The sequence below is a fragment of the Thamnophis elegans genome, chromosome 15 (assembly GCF_009769535.1).
Source record: "Thamnophis elegans isolate rThaEle1 chromosome 15, rThaEle1.pri, whole genome shotgun sequence".
NCBI classification, from domain to species: Eukaryota; Metazoa; Chordata; class Lepidosauria; order Squamata; family Colubridae; genus Thamnophis; species Thamnophis elegans.
The window spans coordinates 29,413,968-29,435,376 of NC_045555.1; the positions used below are offsets into that span (position 1 = coordinate 29,413,968).

Genomic DNA, 21,409 nt, shown 5'->3' on the forward strand with positions numbered 1-21,409 from the left:
TGCATGAATCCCATTTTCTCTGGCTATGAATATATATCAGGGATCAGCATCCCGTGGTCTGGAGCCACATGTGGCTCTTTCATTCCTCTGCTGCAGCTCCCTGTTGCCAGTCAGCTCCACAATAGATAGGACTTTTGGTTAAGACAGGTAGAGGAAAAAGGATGCTGCACTAAGAGGAGGCTCTAGGGTAGGGTAACTGGACTTCCTGTTGGCTCCAGAATTGAACTTCCATTTAGGATCTTTGTGGCTCTTTGAGTGTTTTAGATTGCAAAAATCACAGTATAGAGGGAAAGAATGGAAGAGGGAAGGATTTACAGCATTCTACAGAGTTGGGAAGAAAAAATTTATCTAGACAGACTTCCAATCAGCCCAGCTTCCTCTCAACCCCACAAACAGTAATAAAAAAAATGCCCATAGTTGTTACCTGCATTTTAATTTTGTTTTAAATAGTTAATTTTTGGAATCTTCTCTCTGATCCTTATTTATGTTTCTTGTTTCTTTTCCAAGTTTTCTTTCCTGAAGAAAGCTTGTGCAGTGAATTTCTATCACGTTGCTTCCCCCACCCCACAAGTAATCATGATTTTGTGCCTACATGGAGCTAATTACTGCATCACTTTTTGATTGGGAAGAATAACAAAAATTACAATTATTATTTCTTCCATCTCAAACTGAGAAAACAAATTGTTTTAAGAAACAATCCTTCCATCCAGTAACACAGACCTGTTAAGAATATGCAATAACACAAAAATAGAAATAGATTTTAAGAAATTCAAAATAATGTATTCTAGATCACAGTATAAAAGTTCAATTTTACAGTAAGATTACCTAATCACGAAGAAGCTTTAGGAAGGGATGTTGTATTTCAAAATAGTGCTAGCATACTTTGACTTTTCATACGATTCTAGTTTTCCTTAGCAAGCACTAATGAAAAATTCAGATTAGATTAGATTAAATCAGATTAGAAAATGAAATGCTTTTGCAGATAAGAAAAAGTTTATAAGTATCTGATAGAATATTGTTGTAGGCCATTGCAAATTAGTTTATTTGCCATTGTGGTGCTTGATAGTCAACCTGCAAACCAGTTCATTCCCCTCCAAAGTACAGGCCTTGGAAAAAATAATTAGTATTTATTTGCTAACAATGACATAAAATACATCTTTATATAATTTTTTACAAATTAAAAGATGAATTGAAAAAAAGTGAAAATACACTTAACTTTTTGAAATTTAAATTCTAGAAATTAGAATTCTGAAAGTTTCATAGTTGACTCTTGTTTTGAGGATGGATGTTGTTTATTTGTTTCAAAGATTTCCAAATTTTGGTTGGGATAATATATTTGGCAAGAGGGAGAAGGGCAATCTCAAGCACACCTGAAATCTTTATGAATCTTTTGGAAAAAAAACCTTGAGAGCAAATTGTGTAGATTTCTTGGCTATATGATGAAAGGGAAAGCTGCAATAGATCAAACAAAATATTTACAATTTCTTTCACGCACGCACGCACATACACACAAACACAAAATAGATCATGGGATAAGAAACTATACTCCTGAATATTTAATCATTCATGTACATAAAACTTTCAATTTCAAATATTCAGTCTCAACTCACAATTTGCCTAGGCAAGCCTCTTCCTTTCTGTCCCCCCACCCTTTCTCAAAATTCCATGTTGCTATTTCCTTAATACATCCTGAACACTGCAAGACAATCTAACTGTAGCCTTTTTAAAAAAATAAGTAATCTCCTTCTACAAATAAATGAGCCTTTATATTGAGTCTGTGAAATGCATTCCATTTTTCTATCAGAATTCCTTTGGCCTATTTGAAGCCAGAGCAATGGTTTATCAATGGGAAGATTGCCTATCAACTAGGCCAAATTTAGGACTGAGCCTGAAGACTAAAATTCAGTTATGACTATCCTACACTAACGAACCAGTTTGTCATTTTACCAATGACCAAAATCATCTGGAGCTATTAAGAGCCTGAACATCAGTGGCATGATTTGAACTTTGCGGTATGAGCATTTCTTCTCTATGGAGACCTCAGATACTTCAGTGCTTCTTGGATACAACTCAACCTAGCCATCTCCAAGCATATTTATATGCCACTTTTTGACATCTTGTTATAAAACATTTCTTTTAAAGGAGAAATCATGGTCATCTTCTTCAAGATACTTAATTAAAACCTAGCATGCGAATAGGAAAAAAAGAGACAAAACAAGACACTGGCAAAAAGATGCTTCTTTTCTCAAAGGAGTAATGGCAATACCAGTTCACACCAACCAAAGAAAGATTTAACTTTCCTAGAGACAGGACCTGCTTGTTTCCATTTACTTATTTCAAGGCAAATTTGTGTAGCAACACAATTACAGAGTAAAGGCATGTCAATTTTTCCCCCAGCTCAAAATTTGGGATTTTTTTTTAAAGAAGACACCATTCTATAATTTGATTACAGTATATTGCATCCTCAAATTTTAAGAAGTTGCCACCCTATCTGACATCCACCTCCCAACTGGATAGGGCCGACCACCCATCTTTCTCTATTTGGCTCATTTTCTTTTCATAAAGACTATCACATACACAAACTTTGCATCACCATCTAATTTTGGAGAACAATTGCTTTTTCTTCTGATGCAGAATCACGTACATTAACTCAAAGGAACTCGAGTGTCAGGAGAAAAATGATGTAGATTTCTGCCAATCTTAGTAAGTGATGTAGGTTTAGGACCCAGAATCAATGTTTTTCATCACCCTAAGTAGATGTTTTGACTGTTCATGTCTCTCTCAAAGGTTTTGGGAGATGCTGAAACTTTATGAAGTATATTAAAATTATGGAATTATACAGGTTTTTCTATAGTCCTTCCAAAAGGAGATAGGGTCGCTTTATGAGGCAGTCAGTGAACCTACAGGTGTCAAGTGCTGGCATCCAGCATAATTCTGACTCTAGCTCAGCAATTGGCGAATTTCTTTGTGCATGTGACAGAGGAAGTCCACATATGAAGCCCCCCCATTCATGCTCTTATCTTCCACCAAGAAGTGTTTGAACAGCAGATCCAGTTTGTCTTCCTGCTTCACAATGATAAACTGAAAGCAAAAAAAAAAAGATATATAATTTGCAAATAAGTCTTTTGCCTTCTGCATTAACAGAACAATCCATGCCCAAGTTTGAACCACCATAAGTCCATTTAAGATGGCTACTGTTTCTTTTAAATCAGGTTTTTATATACTTTTTAATGCCTGGGTATCATAAAAGATAATTTTTGCTATAATCATAAAATCAAAACTAGTTACCTTCATGTAGCGTGATCTTTGAGCCTGGAATAAATCAATAGTGGATCGCACTCTTTTTGAAAAGGGATTGTCCAAAACTGGTAGTGTGCACTGTAACAAAGTTATGGCACATGAGATCAGGGATCATTTAATTCATTAATTAAATGAATTTTAAAAACATGGTAGTGTGCACTGTAACAAAGTTATGGCACATGAGATCAGGGATCATTTAATTCATTAATTAAATGAATTTTAAAAACATAGGTCAACATCAGTTACATTACACAAATCATATTACAAAGTTGGAAGATGCTTGAAACAGTCTGGAATGTTTCACAATATTGAAAATGAGGAAGGAGAACAGCAGAGCCTTAGTGAAAGCTAATATTTCCTCAATGCTCGCCTTTCATTCCCTTGATCATGATCCTGCCAAAATGTTGTTATTCATTTAAATACCTTTAAATTTTTAATGTTACTTTGTAGAAAATGGAGATATTCAAGGTCATGACATATGACATATTCTAAGATTAAGGCAATTTTCTCTATATCCAATCCTAGCTTACCATAGAGCTGTTGATCTGGCTGAAAGATGAGACTCCAAAGAGGTTTTGGATCAGCCCTTGTTGAACGTTTACTCCTACCCACAAAAATATATTCAGGCCATTTTCTAGTAGGTATATGTCACCCTTGGAGAGACGTTCTTCTGAGTTTCTGATTGCTATTGGTAAGGAGTCACTGCTGTAATCTATTTTGGTCTGTAGGACAGAATGGAAGTTACTATCTCCTGGGTATATATAAAACACACACATACACATTTCACAATAGCACTTACCCAGGAATAATCCTTAGCATGTAGCCATGCAACTTTTGAAAATTAGCTAAATAATTCTCAGGGGGCCCCATTTAAAATGTAAAAGACATTATAAGAATTAATTAATTGACAGTAGACTATTCCCGTGAATGAGGAGTGTGGAATATGCATCACACATACTTTTTGTTTTTTTACGTGGAATATTCTACATAAATTCAGATGCAAAACACAAAATGATTATTGGTCAGCTGCGCCTGATTTGGTTTGGCACCTCACAGTCATCTTGATATCAAAGGCCGGGGGGAGGATGAAAGGATAATAAAGCTGTATGTGTATGTGATGAGAAATTGGGAGGGGGGGAATGGCTGTGGGTGAAGCTTTTTTGTGTCTTGCAAGGCGCAGAAGAATTGAGAGCTGGCTTGACTTGACTGCAACCAACACCATTTGGTTAAAGCAAATTGAATCATAAGTCTTTTTTTCCTAAGTGATCAGTTTGGGGAAAGTCAGTCATTATTTGACTATATAATATATTCCAAGGGATATGTATAATTCTAATTTTCTTAATTCTGGACTCCAGTTTACCTCATGATGGTACTCTCTAAGGAAATATTATTCAGAACTAAATCATGAGGCTTTCATTTAAATTTATATTAAATGTCAATCAAGTATAATTTACATTTTAGCATAATTATACCATATAAAATGTTTGTGTTTTTAAAAAAAATAATGTTGTCTTTAGTTCACAGACTGACTCCTGTTGCCTATATACACTTACATAACAAATCTATAAAGAAATATTAGCATAAAAATGTCACCAGCCTCTTTGTGGACCATGTTTTTTCCCCAAAAGTTTTAAATTTTGGTGCTCCTCTGTGACTGTAAAATGTCATTTTAAAATCTTTTTTCAAGAGCATTCATCATAGGTGAGGTCAAGTTGCCAACTAGCGAAATAGTACATTCTGCCATTTGGCAAATAATTTGAATGAGAATTTTCCAAAATAACAGTAAAACAGCAATTTCCCCACATTTGTACTACCCCACCAAATTAAAATTCTATTGAATGACATTAATTTTTAGTTGAGTCTATACTTCAGACTTAGATAATTAAAACCCGTCTATATTTAGAAGCACTCACCAGTGGTAACAGTCTAGGATAAAAGAAAACATGAGTTTCTGCAACATCCATAGAGCTGATTAGCTGGCGGATGTAGGCGCGATCATCAGTGGTGACCTCGGACCCAGGCTGGAGCACATCACTTTTCAAAACACAGTTCAAATACACAGGGAGCAGTTTCATGCATTCAGGAAGAATCAGCTAAAAGTGGCAAGAAATTTTTAAAAAAATCATTCTTGGGGCAGAAAAAATTCAGTATATTAGTTTTAGTTTTGTACAAATTCACCCTCACCACTCATTTTGGATTAATATTTTTTTTTTAAAGCTACTATTCAATTCAATTCTAGCCTTGCAATTTATCTCAGACTGCAACTATCTCATAAGTCTGTATTTAGATTTTTTTGAGTGCTTAGCAATTCCTGCATTTACGGCTGTTTGCTGTGGTCATTTGACCATGATTTTTTTTTACTTTTTTTTTTTTTTTGCCAAAAACTGGGCATTTATTTTTGGTTTCTTGGAAAATAAAACCCACTGTAGATTTGCCTAAAAACTGCCATGTTCTCTTAATAACTGTGGCTTTTGCTTAATGACCATGGTGATTCAGTTAACAACTTTCATAAAAGAAGATTATAAAATTAGGTGCAGTCATGTGATGAACTGCTTAACAATTGACATGATGTACGACCAGTGCCCTGATTCAGGAGTAGTATCCATCACCAAGTTGCAGGAATTACCTGTCCAGCAGAAGAAGGGCTAGCACAGTTTTTTCGATAGCATGCTAAGATCTGGGCACACTGATTGATCAATGAATCTCTCACGGTTTTGACTGGGTTGTTCAGTACTCCACGATACGCTTCAGGAAAAAAAAGTCCCTGATTAGAAAAGCATTTAGCTAAGCTATTCATCTGTTAAAGGCAATTATTAATATTGAGTCATTGGATATGAAATAGGCAGCAAATAAATTTCATAATAAATAAATAAAATAATATGGGCAATCAGCTGTTTTCACACTGACATCCACTGCCAGTATGCTTATCTCTTAAAATCAATTATTTATTTACAATTCTATCTGCAGCACTGGAAGAATCCAGCAAGATTTATTTTTGCAGTCTGTCACTAAAAGCTTTTTGTGCTCTCAAAAGACCAAGATTTCCATCCCATGAAACAATTACAAGATTGCCCTTACCAAATTTAGCCAAAAAGTTGATAAGTGTGTCTGTCTCACAGTTCCTATAAAGATCAGCCAGCTGTGTGCAGCAGTTCAGGGAGAGATTGTGAATGCGCAGACGCCTCTGTCCTGCACAACTGGTATATAATACAGCACACTACATGAGAGAGATTTATAAGCAGAGCTATTAAAATGTGTACATCCATGATTTCAGTCAACATTTAGCTTCCCCATTACTATCTATGGATAGTACTGCTTTTATGAACAAACATTAGATGCCCATGGATTGAACTCTCCATCTCTAAGTAAAACGATGGGAGGAGGACAGCAATTCTTTTCCTATGTTCTTGGGTAGGCCAAGATCATACCAGTGATTTACAGATAGCTTTCAATAAGAACTGGTGTGCCTCAAATACGTTCAAATTATTTGGCAGGGGGAGGGCATATAGAACCAGGAAAAAGAGAGCCTAAGATCTTAAACTTACCCACTGAATGGACTATTGTTAGACCCTCACACCTGTCCGCCAAGAAAGAGTGTGAATTCTGTCCTAAATAAAGTTGATTTCCATTCGACTATAGAAAAGACTATATCCTCCCCAAGAACCACTGTCTGCATACCCAGCAGCATCCCTTACACAGGAATTACCTGAAGCAAGGCCCCACTCTCTTCTCTTAGCTTGTCATCATGTTTAAATTCCACAGTGATTGTTTTGTCACAGTCTAAGCCTGCCAATTCCACATCTGTTGTATTGCTCATACAGAAAGCACCAAAGAAGTCTGTTGCTCTAATACCTAAAGAATGAACAAACAAAAAAAAAACACATTATCCAAGATGAAATCTTTTAAAGACTGAATTTGCATATCACGTTGAAGTCAACATTGGGCTTAGGATGGTGGAGAATCCAGCAATTCTCACTGTGTACATTTTTGGGAAGATTTGAGGGATCAAATAGTACCCCTACAAGGAAAGCTACGCTCCTAAGCAATGAAGTACTTGGCTTTGATGTTACCTCTGTCTGGAGGACATTACGGAACGTTAACATTCGGAAAGTGGCAGGCCAGATAATATCCCTGGGCAAGTTCTTATGAAGTGTGCAGATGAATTGGCCGGTGTTTTTACAGATATTTTCAATCTTTCATTGCAGCAGGCAAGTGGTCCTTCCTGTTTTAAGATGGCAATTATTTTGTCAATGCCTAAGAAGTTTATGGGTCTTAATGATTATCTTTAGGTTGCACTTACATCCATAATTATGAAATGTTTTGAAAGGCTGATAAAGGATGTTATTGTATCCAGCCTCCCTCCAGTATTTGACTCACTTCAGTTTGCTTACTGGGCAATCACTCCACAGAGGATGCTATTTCCTCCCCCTGAGTTTGGTGCATTTAGAGCAGGGCTGTCAAACTCCCACCCAGCGGGCCAGATGCATCCCGTGCTGGCCACGCCCAGTTTAGTGAAGAGGAAACAGTCTGGATACATCATGTGATGCCACGAGTTTGACATCCCTGACTTAGGGGAAAGAAATACTCATGTGCGACTTTAGTTTGGCATTTAATATGATCATTCCTCAGCATTTAGTAGACAAATGCTGGGCCTGTTAGGCTTTAATACCTCTGTGCATCTGGATTCTTGATTTTGTCACTGATAAGCTCCAGTATGTACAAGTTGGAACTAATATTTTTAACACCATTTTCTTGAGCACATATTCCTCTCAGGGCTGTGCCCTAAGTCTACCGTTGTTCACCCTGTTGATCCATGACTGTTATGCTAGGTTTGGTACCAACCATATTTTGAAGTATGCAGATGATACCACATAGTGAGCCTTATACAGAATGACAAGGAAGGTGCTTACAGGTAGAAGGTAAAGGGTTTGGTGGACTCCTGTAATAAGAACAGCTTGGTCTTAAACGTAGGAAAAGCAAGAGATCATTGCTGATTTCAGAAAAGACCAGCACAGTCATACCCCTCTGTGTATGAACAATTTAACTGTGGAGGTGGTTGATTAGTAGTATCAAATTTCTGGATATGCAGCTAACGAGCAGATTAGCGTGGTCCCTCAACAGTAAGATAAAGGTGAAGCGGGCACAGCAGGGTCTGCATTTTCTGCATCATATGGGAAGAACACATAGTACTTCCTCTGTCTTTACCACTTTCCACAGAGGGACAACTGAAAGAATCCTGTCGTATTATATTACTGTTTGGTTTAGAAGTATTACTGTTTTGAACAGGAAGGCTGTGCAGCAAGCAGTGAGGATGGCGGAAAATATTACTGGAGGTTCACTTCCTTCTATGCAGGACATGGCATATAAGCGCTGCTTGACCAGGCCCACAATATTTTTAGACATATTTTTTTTTAGACATTTTATTAGTATTGTCAGAGACATTACACAATCTTCTTCATGATCAGTTTTCTTTGTTACCTTCTGGGAGGACGCTTGGAGGTATACGAAGCACAACTAGATTTTGTAATAACATATACCGCTAGAACCAACCTTAACTCTCAAGATTCTTTTTCCCACTATGTATTCAAAATGGACTGGAACGTGTGTTTGTGTGTGTATGTATGTGTGTATATGTATAATGTGTGTGTGTGTGTGTGTATATATGTGTGTGTGTGTGTGTGTATGTGTATATATATACACATACATACATACACACACACACACACACACATGTACATATACATATGTACATATGTATATCTTGCGAGCGGGCTCCCAAAGAGCCGGGCACAGCAGCCACCCGGCAAACCTCCTTTCCAGCCGTGCAGAGCGCCATTCACTGACCTAGGGATATCGCCAAGCCATGTGAAGGCCTGTTTGCCGCCGCCCAGCTCTCATGGCTTGGCACCTTCGAAATGCCAGTGAACGGCGCTCTGCATGGCTGGAGAAGGGGGTTACGCGAGCTGCTGTTCCGCTCCTGCTTGCACGCCTCCCAGCCTCACAAAGCCCTGGCCCAGCTCTCCCTGCAGAACCAGGGTATCTCCGCTGCCGCCATCCCAGCATGCTTTTTTGGCAGTTTTCAAACTGAGTCTTCCGGCAGTGGCCGCTCTGGGCATATGCTCTATGGTTGTGGGCTGGCTGTCGGCAGAGCGTAACCCTCCTCTCCAGCCGCGCAGAGCGCCATTCATTGGCATTTTGAAGGCGCCAAGCCGCAGGAGCCGGGCGATGGTGAACAGGCACTCACGCAGATTGACGATACTCCTAGGTCAGTGAATGGCGCTCTGCCCGGCTGGAAAGGGGGTTTTCCAGGTGGCTGCTCATAAGCATGGTCGCTTCATGGCTGTTGTGTTGCATTGCTGCGACAGCGCAACACAGCCATTCACCTATGAGGCTGTGCACGGCTCTTTGGGAGCCCGCTTGCAAGAGAGCAGCCGCCCGGCAACCCCAAAACAATAAACCCCCTCATAATAAGGCCCAAGCCATATTTTGCGTGTAAAAAGAAAATAAGACCCTGTCTTATTTTCGGGGAAACATTGTATGAGGGAATGACAGGAGGAAGAGACAGAGGCTAGACAATGGTCTGAAAAATGAAATCTGAGGCTGAAGGAGATGTGTGTGTAGAGAAAGCATTTCAAAATGGTCCCTCCCTATTTTTCAGAAGAGCAAATGTAAGGGAGGAGGAGAGGTACCTGCAGACTCATAAAATTCTGTTACTGTAACTTTACAATCAGGATAGCATTAGTATAACTGGTGTTTCTTGTCTGGATCACTTCAAGGGGCTGATTCAGTATTTACTGATTAGATATATGTTTTTGATATATAGATATGTGCTCACCTGTGCTAGTACGTACTCTCATCACAGCATCAAATCCAATTTCTTTTTGAACATCTCTACGTAAATCATTCAAGAAGCGTTCCTGATCTGTTTCCACCTAAAATATACAATCAACGTGCTTCATATGGTTGACACACAGGTGATTTCTAACAGAAGCTGAATAGTATGCCAACTAAGTCCACTGTCTTGTACCTCCAGTTTACGTAGGATCTAAACTCTAAATCACTTAGAAACTCAGAGAACACATTGTTGCTTTAAAAAAGAATCATCTGCAAGTCCAGAACTTTTATTTTTTCACTGCAAGGTGGCTAAACTATAGAAATCCACCTGAACCATTCAAAATTATGCTGTGAAAAATAATTAACTTCACTGTCCTTTACTTTTTAAACTTGCGTAGAAGCCAAGTGTATACTGATCTCCTATTGAACTAACCTGAGCTAGAACTGGCTCTAGCTGGCTCCTGTAATAGTTTTATTACTTGCCCTCTCCTTTAAGACCTTAATTGCAGCCATAAAGTAATACAAATGAACAGGTGTTAAAGCCAAGACCATCCATACCTGAAAATATGTGTATTTATAAACAGAGCCACCAGTCTGATACGGAACAACCCCCAAGGTAGCTACATCCAAATACTGATTTGGGAAAAGGAAAAGGTCCACACAGCAGCCTTGGGCTACACAATCCTTGGCTAAGTTGTTGTAGAAATTTGTTTGAGGCTGAAACAGAGTCTAAAACAGAGAAAAAGGGTAAACAGAGAGAGCAGAAAACAGGATAAATATTTTGGAAAATCCTAGTTTAGAATTATCTCGTTTGTCCTAAACATGTGAGCAAAAATAAAAGTAAAACCAATTAGGTAATATATTATGTCCTGCCTATGAAAGCCAGTTTGGTTTAGTGGTTAAAAGGCATCAAGCTACACAGCGGGAGATTGGGAGTTCTAGTCTTGCCTCAGGCATGAAAGCCAGTTGGGTGAGCTTGGGCCAGTCATTTCTCTCTCAACTCAATCCACCTCACAGGGTGGTTGCTGTTGTTGTTGTGGGGAAAATAAGACAAGGAAGGTGTGTTGAATATGTTTGAATGGATTATTTGTAAAAATAATAAAGGAGGTATACAAAATAAATATGTAGAGTTTCATATTTCAATATTACCATATTTCTTGGTTGAATTAGATTTAAATATAATGCCAGAATCTGCAAATTACAACTTGCATCAACAATCTCACAAATCATTTTTAGAAATTTCTTAAGAAAACCTTGCAAAATGATTTAATTTTTTCTAATATAGCTTTTTCTTTTAGAATTTTTGTTTCTTTAGTGGATAAGAAAGCGACAGTTATCTTCCAATAAGAAAAGCTTCGCATTTCTTATTTTTTTCTGAAAAGACTTACATAGAATGACCTCTAGGCAAAAAAAGCAGTGGAAATACCATAAAATAGTAGTTTATTATTTATTTTAATCACACCTGGCATACTCATTCAGAAAAAAAATGCAATTTAAAAACAGCACTGAAATATGAATAAAATACTATGTTGCAAACTGTGTCACTCTGATTTACTAAGCTCAGGTCTTGGGCAAATAGATTATTTGCTGAAAGCACAGTAAAGAAGATGATTGAAAAAAGGAACCAGATGGGCTTTCAAAGAGCAGAACTCAACCTAATATTCAAAGGACTGCAAATCAAAAGGACGCATATATTTGCTAGGAAAATTACATAGCAAATGGGGGGGGGGAGCAAAAAAACAGCCCGTTTTTCGCAAAAACGGGCCCCTTTTTTGTAAAAGAAATTGCATGCATAGCCTAATGGAGGCTTATAGAGTGCTGCTGGGGTCTGGGGGGACGGCCCATTTTGTTCTCATTTCTGCCCTCCCCAGCCCCCAGGAGTTCTCTGAAAGCCTCCATAAGGGTATGGTGGAGGGGAGGGGCTTCGGGAGGCAAAAAAATGCTGTATTCAGTGTACAAGACGCACCCAGATTTTCACCCTCTTTTTCGAGGGGAAAAGGTGCGTCTTATACTCCGAAAAATATGGTAAGGCCTTTAGTGGGTCTTCTGAATGCTTACATGACAATTTCTCTTCTCTGGTGTTCAATCCATGATTTGTATTTGACCATCAGATTGGGTTTCTTTATTTGGCTATAACAGCTGGAGGAACAAAAGGTTCTAAGATTTTCCTCTCTCAGGAATTTCATTCAGCAAATTTTATTTTTCCGTATGTTATGATGAGGGACTTTAATCAGTGAAGATTTCCAGGAAGAGAGCCTCCTCTGCTGGTTCCCTTTGGAAGCCTCTCCCGCCTCTCGATCCGGAGGTCAGGAAGGTACGAAAGGCTCTCCTGGCCTCTCAAGCACATTTAAAGGCCAGGCTCTGCCAACTCATTTAGGGCTCACAGAGGGCTCACTCGCAACCTGAAGACCCCCCCCCTCTTTTTAATTATCTAATATTCAATTTTACCTATCTTGCATGTATTTTAATATTTTAATATTCAGATTTTTAGGTCTTTCATTTGTTTGCAAACCACCCAGATTCTTTCTGTGAGGGAAATGAACAATTTCTAAATGTGATAATAAACCAACAAACCTGGTTCAGGTTGGGATGATGGACAGATCATAGGGAAGAGTTGGGGGGAGTGGGGGAGGCAAAAAGCAATTAAGGAGACACAAGAAATCATAATCACACTTCCTGCCTTGGCCTACTTCTGTTGGAAGATGATCATTTACCTTTTCTTTATCAGTGTTCACCAGTTTCTTGTCATCTCTGTTCTTCAGTTTTCCTGGAGCCTCTGCTATAGGCAGCGATGTGTGAAATATGAAAAGCTTGCCAGCACAGTCTGCAGCCTGTAAACAAACAGGGAAGGGTCCTTGAAATGACTATTTGAGACGCTTTGGTCTTTAAAAGACTTGCAGGCCCCTTCTCTACGCCACCATTTATATTAACATATAAAAGACTTTTCAATGAAAAGCAAATGTAGCTCCTTATCTTTTCAAGTGACCCATCTTTTACAACCGACACTTACATACTGATCTTACTCCCAACATGCTGCAAAAAAAAGTAAATTTAAAATATCCAAATATCAACTTATTTGAAGTGCTTAACTTATCCACATTGCTCAAGATCCTCTGCATTCACATTACAGATTTTTCTGCCTGATAAATACTACCTAGAATGATATAAAATTCAATATGGTTCAGTTACCACATAATAAATAAACTGGACTCAGTACTTGATGCAGACTGCTGCCGTCTTGGGAGGTTTACAGAATACCCCCCAAAAGGAAGAGACTGAGAAAAATCAAGTCAAATTAAGGTGATGAGGAGCATAAAAACTAACCTTTAGAGCTTCCATGCCAGCCTGAATCACTGGAGCAAAGACTGTTTCTGTTTCTCTTGTATCAGCAAACATTTCTGGGATTTGATCCAACAGGCTGCAAAATGATGAAAATCAAAATCAACGTTTAGGCAAATCTCTAGCATCGATGCTCAAGTTATTTCTTATCAATGAGCACAGATGCTTTAGAGATTTCAAGCCAATTAGAACTTCTGGAGGAAAAACCCATTTATTACGGGAGTAAGAGCGCTCTAGAAGCCTTTTAAAGACTATGCACGGCCATTTTTGCAAAAGGGGTGGGGTTTCGGGATGCTGTATTCAGTATGTAAGATGCACCCAGATTTTCACCCTCTTTTTTGGTGGGGGGAAGGTGCGTCTTATACTCCGAAAAACACAGTACATTTGTATGCTAGTTTGGCAGAAGCTGAAGCAAGGATGGGAGCTTACCACACTGTGTAGAGCTCAGGTCTCAAACCTACACTGCTGGCTTTCCAGTCAACAAATCCAGCATCTTACCTGTCAGCTACCACGCTGCCCTATTTCTGGAGCAAGTCAAGATTTTTATATTTTTGGTAACTGTCTAATTTTGATCTACAGGGTAGAAGGCCATTGCTTCAGTATTTAAATTTGCACTTTTGGTCTATCAAAAAAACTTCCTACTATAAAGCAAGGTAAGAAACAAGCATGGAAATAATTAAACAACTCAGACTGTATAAGCAGGAACTGATCAAAAGCAGCGGCACTTTCCTGCAATTCTCTTTTAAACCTCCTCCTCTTCCAATTCAGAGATTATTTACTTTTGCTTGGTGGGCTAACACTAAAAATGCTTTTAATTTTAAGAATAAATTCATTTTATTTCTCTCAATCCTGTTCAACTTCAAGTTAACAGAGTAGCCACTATTTCTATAGTTCTAACAGCCCACTTTATGCAAAAGGCTTATATCCCTTCCTGTTAATTCAGTTGAAAGCAACTGATTGAACAATTCAGAAGGCACTAGTGCAGCAGCAACAACAAATGGTCATACTTCTAGCAAAAACATAATAAAAATTAAACCCACGCGCTCAAAATGAGTGTGATTCTTAATCCTGGAGAGATGACAGCACATTCTTGAAGAATGACCATTCCTTGTAGGTGGAAGAACCGGGAGCGTCAACTCTGCCCCCTCTATAGGGAGTCAAAAACTCATCTTATAACATTTACCATATTTTTGGAGTATAAGACGCACCCTTTTCCCCTCAAAAAAGAGGCTGAAAATCTGGGGGCGTCTTATACATCGAACACAGCATTTTTTGCCTCCAGAAACCCCACTCCTTCACTAAAATGGCCATGCATAGCCTTTAGGAGGCTTTCAGAGAGCTCCTGGGGGGCTGGGGAGGGCAGAAATGAGCAAAAAATGGGCTGTTTTTGCCCCCCTAGCAGCATTCTATAAACCTCCTAAAGGCTATGCAAGCCCTTTTTTTGCTCATTTTTGCCCCATCCCACCCCTCAGGAGCACTCCTAAAGGTCTGCACTCTGCAGACAAAAAAACAGGCCCATTTTCGTGAAAAAACAGGCCATTTTGGGGAGGTCTGCAGAGTGCAAACCTTTTTTTTAATTTGCCTCTTCAAAATCTTGGTGCATCTTATACTCTGAAAAATACGGTACATGATTAAATATCTTGAAAGATCTGATCTCTTTTATGTGCAACTAATATTGTCAGATCAGTATGATTCATTCTCTCTGAACATAGAAAAGTTTTGTTACATTGTCTGTAAAATTAGGCAAATCTTGATCACCCACTGATAATTTCATCATCAATGGTAATATATTACAATGCTCTGATCCAGGGGTAGTCAAGCTTTTTATACCTACCGCCCACTTTTGGTAGTAGTAAAATTTTCTAACCGCCCACCAGTTCCACAGTAATGGTGATTTATAAAGTAGGGAAGTCAATTAAATTAAAAAAAGGAAAGTGCTTCAGTATTGGACAAAACCCCTACCGCCCACCATGAAAGCTGGAATGCCCACAAGTGGGCGGTAGGGATCAGGTTGACTACTACTGCTCTGATCTGTTCAGTTCTGTCAGTTTTGTTTTATTTTAATGTTTAATTTTTTTGTGCAGATCTGTGCACTGTGCAATAAAGATTGATTAATTGATTGAATCAACTAAGCAAGCATATTTGAATGCTAAATTACTTCCTCAATCCAAATTTTTATTCAGGAACAATGTTGTATATTGCATGCGATGTGGTTTGAAGGACAAGAAATTAATTCAAATTACCTACAGTAAAATAATCAATCTCACCAGTTAAAAACAAAGCGATGTTTGATATTTTCAGCATTTTCAATTATATGTGTTCCAGCTAGTCCTTCCCCTCTTATGTTATGTTATGTTATGACGGACTTCCCCAGCGCTATTTATGACCTGTTTCTAAACTTAAAATGGCTGCACCCCATGGTCATGTGGTCATTTTGGGTGCTCGGCAACTGGCTAACCTTTACGGCTGATTGCAGTGCTCCTTGGCCACCACTCCCTCATGAAAGCCTTTTTGTGACGGCAATGCTCATGCCTGAGATGGTTTAGAGACCATTAAAAGCCTGGTACTTTCAGGTCACTAAGAACAATGAGAAGATACAAATAACAAAATGTACAGGTAGTTCTCAACTTACAATCATTGCTTAGAGACCATTTGAAATCACAAGGGCACTGGAAAAAGTGTACTCACATTTGCAACTGTTGCAGTTTTCCCATGGTCATATGATCAAAATTTGGACACTTGCAACAGGCATGTATTTATGATAGTTGCCTTGTACTGGGGTCACATGATCACTATCTGCAACCTTCCCAGCCAGCCTCTGATAAGCAAAATCAATCAGGGAAGCTGAATTTACTTATGGACTGCATTGTCACTTAACAAATGCAGTGATTTGCTTAACAACCATGACTAAAAAATTGTAAAAAAGTGTGTGATTCACTTAGCAACTGACTTTCTTAGTAACAAAAATTCTGGTTCCAATTGTGGTCATAAGTCGGGAATTACCTGCATCAATTTGTTAATGCTCATAGTATAGGTTGAGTTTTGCTTACCTGGTAAAAACTGTGCGAGACTCATTCACTTTCACAAGAAAGCCATCAAGCAAAGGTACAAACATATCTGCTATATCCGAAACAACCATCATTTGCGGCTGTGCAAGGGAGCTCTTGACATTATAGAAATGTAGAACTTTATTGTAGGTGACAAAACCCACCCGGATGGCTGATTCTTCTGTAGTTCCTTCTCTGTTTAAAAAAAAAGATGTTCAATATAGCATAAAAAGGGCTTGCAAAATCAAACTGTAAAGCAGAAAGACAGCAGCATCAACAGATGATTGTACTTTAACATCTACTGACCAAATCCCAAGTTTGAGAATGCAGCTGGGAAGTCCTCTCATTTTATAGGATACTTAATTGAAAGACTGATTGGACTGTTTCACTGAAATAGGTTGATTATCATCAAAATTTAATATACAAAAAATGGTTCACTAGAACCACTATCTTATGTCAGCAGGTACCTCGGGAGGTAATCCAGGAGAGTCTTCAGTTCTTCACATATCAGTCTGACCAAGCCACTACGTACTGCATTGTATGACACATCAATCATGAAAATAAAAGCAGGAGGGTTGGGATACTTATTATTCTGCAAGAAAGGAACACAAGCACAATTATTCATTGCACACTACTGAATTATTTTCTCATCATCTTATGTCTTGAAAGAAACAAGCTTTAACAGTATTTCTGCCTAGACGAAAAGAAGCTGCAAATGCAACTCTTAGTTTTTCAGTACTGGCTATTAGCCTCATATCAACATTAATTAACTTTGGCAACTTTAACATATTGTGAACCAACTCTCAGAATTCCCCCATATGCTGGCCAAGAGAATTCTGGGAGTTGAAGTCTACCCATCTTAAAACTACCAAAGTGGAGAAACAGTTCCTGGCAGCCCTTAATTTTTAATATATTGCCCTCTAGATTCTGCAGATCTAATTTTATAGAAATAAACTCCTCCCACCCCCCTAAGAGCTAATTCAAATTCATCAGAGCAATATTTTGTGTTTCTTGGCATATTGTAGCTGGTTCTCTTCTGTCTGGAACCTGAACTAGTTTCTAATGAGGTTTACAATAATTTGATTAAAATTAGCCTCTCTGAAGGGATCTGTGACTCCTTAATCCTTAAAGACAATTGCTTATGAATGTTAGGGATGGATGGTCTCTCTGCCCATTTAACTAGAGTGCACCACTGGAAAGCCAATAGTGAGAAGTGGTGGCAAGATTGAGAAAGTGCGAAAGGAATGTTGGATGCTACCCAGAAATAAAGGAAGAGTTCATTAGTAATTGACATTTGTCAATTAGCCTACTGATCTCTCACTGTAAATAAAGTAAATAATAAGTACAAGCATTTATACTGCAAAATACCTTGCAGTAGTCAACAGTAGCTAGAAATTCATAGGAGCCCAGTGATAATTCAGGTCTGTCATAGTAGTCCACTCGCCTGCCTGTGTGATCCAAATGCTGGAAGTAATGAGATGGCACTGGGGGGAAAAAAGAAGGGAGTAAATTTCTTTCTGCTTATTTTATTTCTTCTCCCGGTCAGACCCGGAATCTGTGAGTTTCGACTGTGAAGATGGCTCCTCAGAGTTCAGAGCAAGGGGAACAACAGTGTTTAGCCTTTATAAATGCTTCATGTAAGCTGACAACAATGCCATTTTACAATGTACTGGATCCGTCTTCTCTCCCTTGAGACTGCCTTTGAATCGAAGGCTTCATAGCTGGAACATCTGATTTTCTTTTACTTCTGTATCTGCACCTTCCCTAGCTGTACTTTTTGTGACATCATTACGGAGAATCTGGAACATTCCTTGAGCTACTTGTGGATCCTTATAAAGATATCACCCATATGGATTTTGGATGTTTTATTTTCATAGATAGGGCTATAGATCAAATTTTATATTACTGAGTGAGGGAGTAATTACTGGGAGAGGTGGGCCGGGCGGAGGGGGCCCCCATAGCAACTGATTGCAGATGCTTCTGGTACATCTGATGGAACAGGCGGAGAGACTTCTGAGGACGTAGGCAGCTTGCCCGTCAGAGGTGGCGGCAAGAGCATTGTAGGGGGCATGCCTGGGGGGGAGGGTGCCCCATAACCCAGGTCAGGAACATGGGGCTTGGAAACAGGTCTCTCAGGGCATCAGCGGGCCAAAGCGTGGGCCTTCGCAGGTTGCAATAGTGACAAAGTCTGTGCACTGGGCAGGGTGATCGCGAGGCTTGGGGTCTGGCAGTTGCCAGCACGGCCACCCCACAAGAGGAGCGGTTTCCTTTGTTGCCTCCGAAGGTGGCGGGAAGGAGTGGGCACAGCTGCTGCGGATTTAAGTGGAGGGTGCTGGATCTGTTGCCTCCAAAACGTCCGTTATATTCCTCCCTGGGCTCCGTCTCCCAGCCAGGTGGAGCGAGAATTCAGGGCCAAGCCCATTGGCCACAGCCGCCATTTCCAAGAGCAGGCTGCTCAGCTCGCCCCCAAGGCAGTCTGGGAGAGCAAAGAGCCTTGGGAGGGCCTTGGGGGGGAGGAGGCTGTTTTTGATCTCCCCAGGCTCCTAGAAAGCCCCTGGAGACTGGGGAGGGTGAAAAACGGGCCTATCTCAGATCAGTGTGTGTGTGTGGGTCCTGTGTGCATGCATTGTGTGCGCACATACATGCACATGGGGTCATGCGCATAGCATTATGGGTGTGGGCATGCCCGCTCAAGACCCCCCTGCGCTCCCCCCGCTTTTGGCACACGATCCAAAAAAGGTTAGCCATCACTGTTCTAAGACATGTTAATAGTAGCCAATCAGTAATCAATAGTAATCTTCGTGTCATTAAAATTTAATTTCCAGGTGGTATTACCTTCCAACAAAAAATGCAAACCTACTGCCTTTTATTTTGCATTTATTTTTCTTACATTGCAATTTTTGCAGAAATGTTAAGCGAATAGCGAAAAGAGTGTGATCTGTTATGCTCTACTTTCTCATTTTTTTGAAAGAAACCTGAATATACATTTTTTAAAAATAAGGTTTTCTGCATATTGTATGTTTCATTTCAGTAAAGGCAGATTTCTTAATAAGCCAATTAATTGTAAGCAACTGCTGAAAATTTAAGAACAAAGGATGATGTATAGTTTTCAACATTTAAATATAAATCTGTTCTTGGATTTTCCCATGACGATTCCTGCCTGGTAGCAGATTGTCCTCACCCTCTACAAGGCCTCTTTTAATCAGAAGCTCTTACCTTCAGTAACACAGCTACAGAAGCAACACTGGAATCGTCTTCCTCCCTCAATGAACTGCATAAAAGGGCACATGTACGCCTTGCACCTATTGCACCGAATGGGACCTGATTCTCCATGGTCCACCAAATAAGGAGGGGTCTGGAAAGAAAAAACACTGGATATTGGTGCTGTTTACACTTCCCCTTTCTTTGCCAATGCATGATACTAAAGAGTGTGTTTTCTGCATCTTGCTCTAGTATTTATGTCCAGAGCATATAATTTCTTCTTTCTGTAGAGTGAAGCATCAAAGTTAACTCTTGGGATGGGGGAACTCACTGGGTAAATAAAAAACTCAAGGGAGGCTTTTGTTTTCTCCATTGTCCATTATCTTGTAACAATGTTGCTATTTTCTCTGATGATTCAGGCTATCAATCTTACCTCTTCTGAGGGAAGTGCAGCCAACGGTTTTATGACTGCAGCAAGAGGAACTTGAGATTGTTTAGCCATATCAGAAGTGCAGGGAATATTATAAGAAGTACATCTTATGTAGCGGGGACTTGCATTACCTTTAAAAGAAGAAATCAAAATTTTTATCTATATATTCTTCAATAGCTTTATTATACACACACACACACCACTGTCTTGCTATTTTTGAAGTGGAACTAGCATTATACCAAACAATTATAAAAAGCAACTAAGTAATACAAATAACACAAGCCTAACAGTTGATAACTAGATGGACATGTTCATATTGCCTTCTAATACAGAATCAGTTTGCTATTTATTGCTTTCCTCCTGGACATTTTCTCTTACTTCCCATTCTACCCTGCAGACCAGATATGCCACGGTTATTTCTCATCAAAATAGGCTTGCAGCCATGACGATTAACTCACCAATAATAAATCAAATAATGAGGCCCTTAACTCATTCTGAGCCCTAGACCTGGGTACAAAAGACAATTTTCAGAACTTTGTGAAAGGCCAAAAGGGTTAGGTATATTATAATCTTCAAGGGGAGAATATTTCATCAGGAAGGGGCTACAGCACAGAAAGCCCATCTTCCAGTTCCTGCCAGTCAACACACTTTGGTTGACAGGATATACAGCATGCCCAATCTGTTGGATCAGACCAGACAGCTAGAAACTCTTGGAGAAAGATGGTCCTTCAGGTGACCTGGCCCTAAGCCATGTAGGGTTTTAAAGATGACAACCAGCAGCTTGAATTGTACCTGGAAACACACCAGGAGCAGTGCAGTTCACAGAGGAGTGGTGTTACATGTGCCACATAGCTGGCACCATTTATTACCCATACAGCTACATTTTGCACTGGTTAAATTTTCTGAATGCTCTTTATGGGCAGCCCCATTACAGTAATCTAAGCAGGAGGCTACAAGGGCCTGGGCAACAGTAAGCAGGGCCTCCTGGTCCAGGGCTTGTGGTATAAATGTTTTAATAAGTCCACAAAAGCATGAGGCCATAGATGTCAACATTTGAACTGCCTGTTTACTTATCTGATTTGTATCCTGCCTTCCCTCAGAAACATCTTTCTAAAATTAAATTTTATTTTAAATCAAAAAGTCACTACTTTGATCTCCTGAGGGAAGATGGGATACAAATCAGATAAGTAAACAGGCAGTCCAAATTTTGACATTGCAAAGCAGTTTTCAGGAATATGTATTTGTGCACTGGTATGTG

The 21,409-nt window shown here is 39.3% G+C and overlaps 1 protein-coding gene across 2 annotated transcripts in view; it reads right to left on the reverse strand.

The window, feature by feature from the left end:
* Positions 1-1,112: 1,112 nt before the first annotated feature.
* Positions 1,113-21,409, reverse strand: part of SEC24C (SEC24 homolog C, COPII coat complex component) — a 47,487-nt gene continuing 27,190 nt past the window's right edge. For both annotated transcript variants that reach the window (XM_032231672.1, XM_032231673.1), the window contains 16 exons: positions 20,155-20,282; positions 19,737-19,875; positions 17,889-18,004; positions 16,988-17,112; positions 16,524-16,715; positions 13,459-13,552; positions 12,849-12,965; positions 10,693-10,863; positions 10,136-10,232; positions 7,007-7,152; positions 6,379-6,517; positions 5,927-6,045; positions 5,214-5,393; positions 3,831-4,022; positions 3,289-3,378; positions 1,113-3,081 (listed from right to left, as the gene is read on the reverse strand). In XM_032231672.1, coding sequence (XP_032087563.1) covers positions 2,941-3,081; positions 3,289-3,378; positions 3,831-4,022; positions 5,214-5,393; positions 5,927-6,045; positions 6,379-6,517; positions 7,007-7,152; positions 10,136-10,232; positions 10,693-10,863; positions 12,849-12,965; positions 13,459-13,552; positions 16,524-16,715; positions 16,988-17,112; positions 17,889-18,004; positions 19,737-19,875; positions 20,155-20,282 — 2,186 coding nt within the window. In that variant the 3' untranslated portion in view covers positions 1,113-2,940. The remainder of the gene's footprint in view (positions 3,082-3,288; positions 3,379-3,830; positions 4,023-5,213; positions 5,394-5,926; positions 6,046-6,378; positions 6,518-7,006; positions 7,153-10,135; positions 10,233-10,692; positions 10,864-12,848; positions 12,966-13,458; positions 13,553-16,523; positions 16,716-16,987; positions 17,113-17,888; positions 18,005-19,736; positions 19,876-20,154; positions 20,283-21,409) is intronic.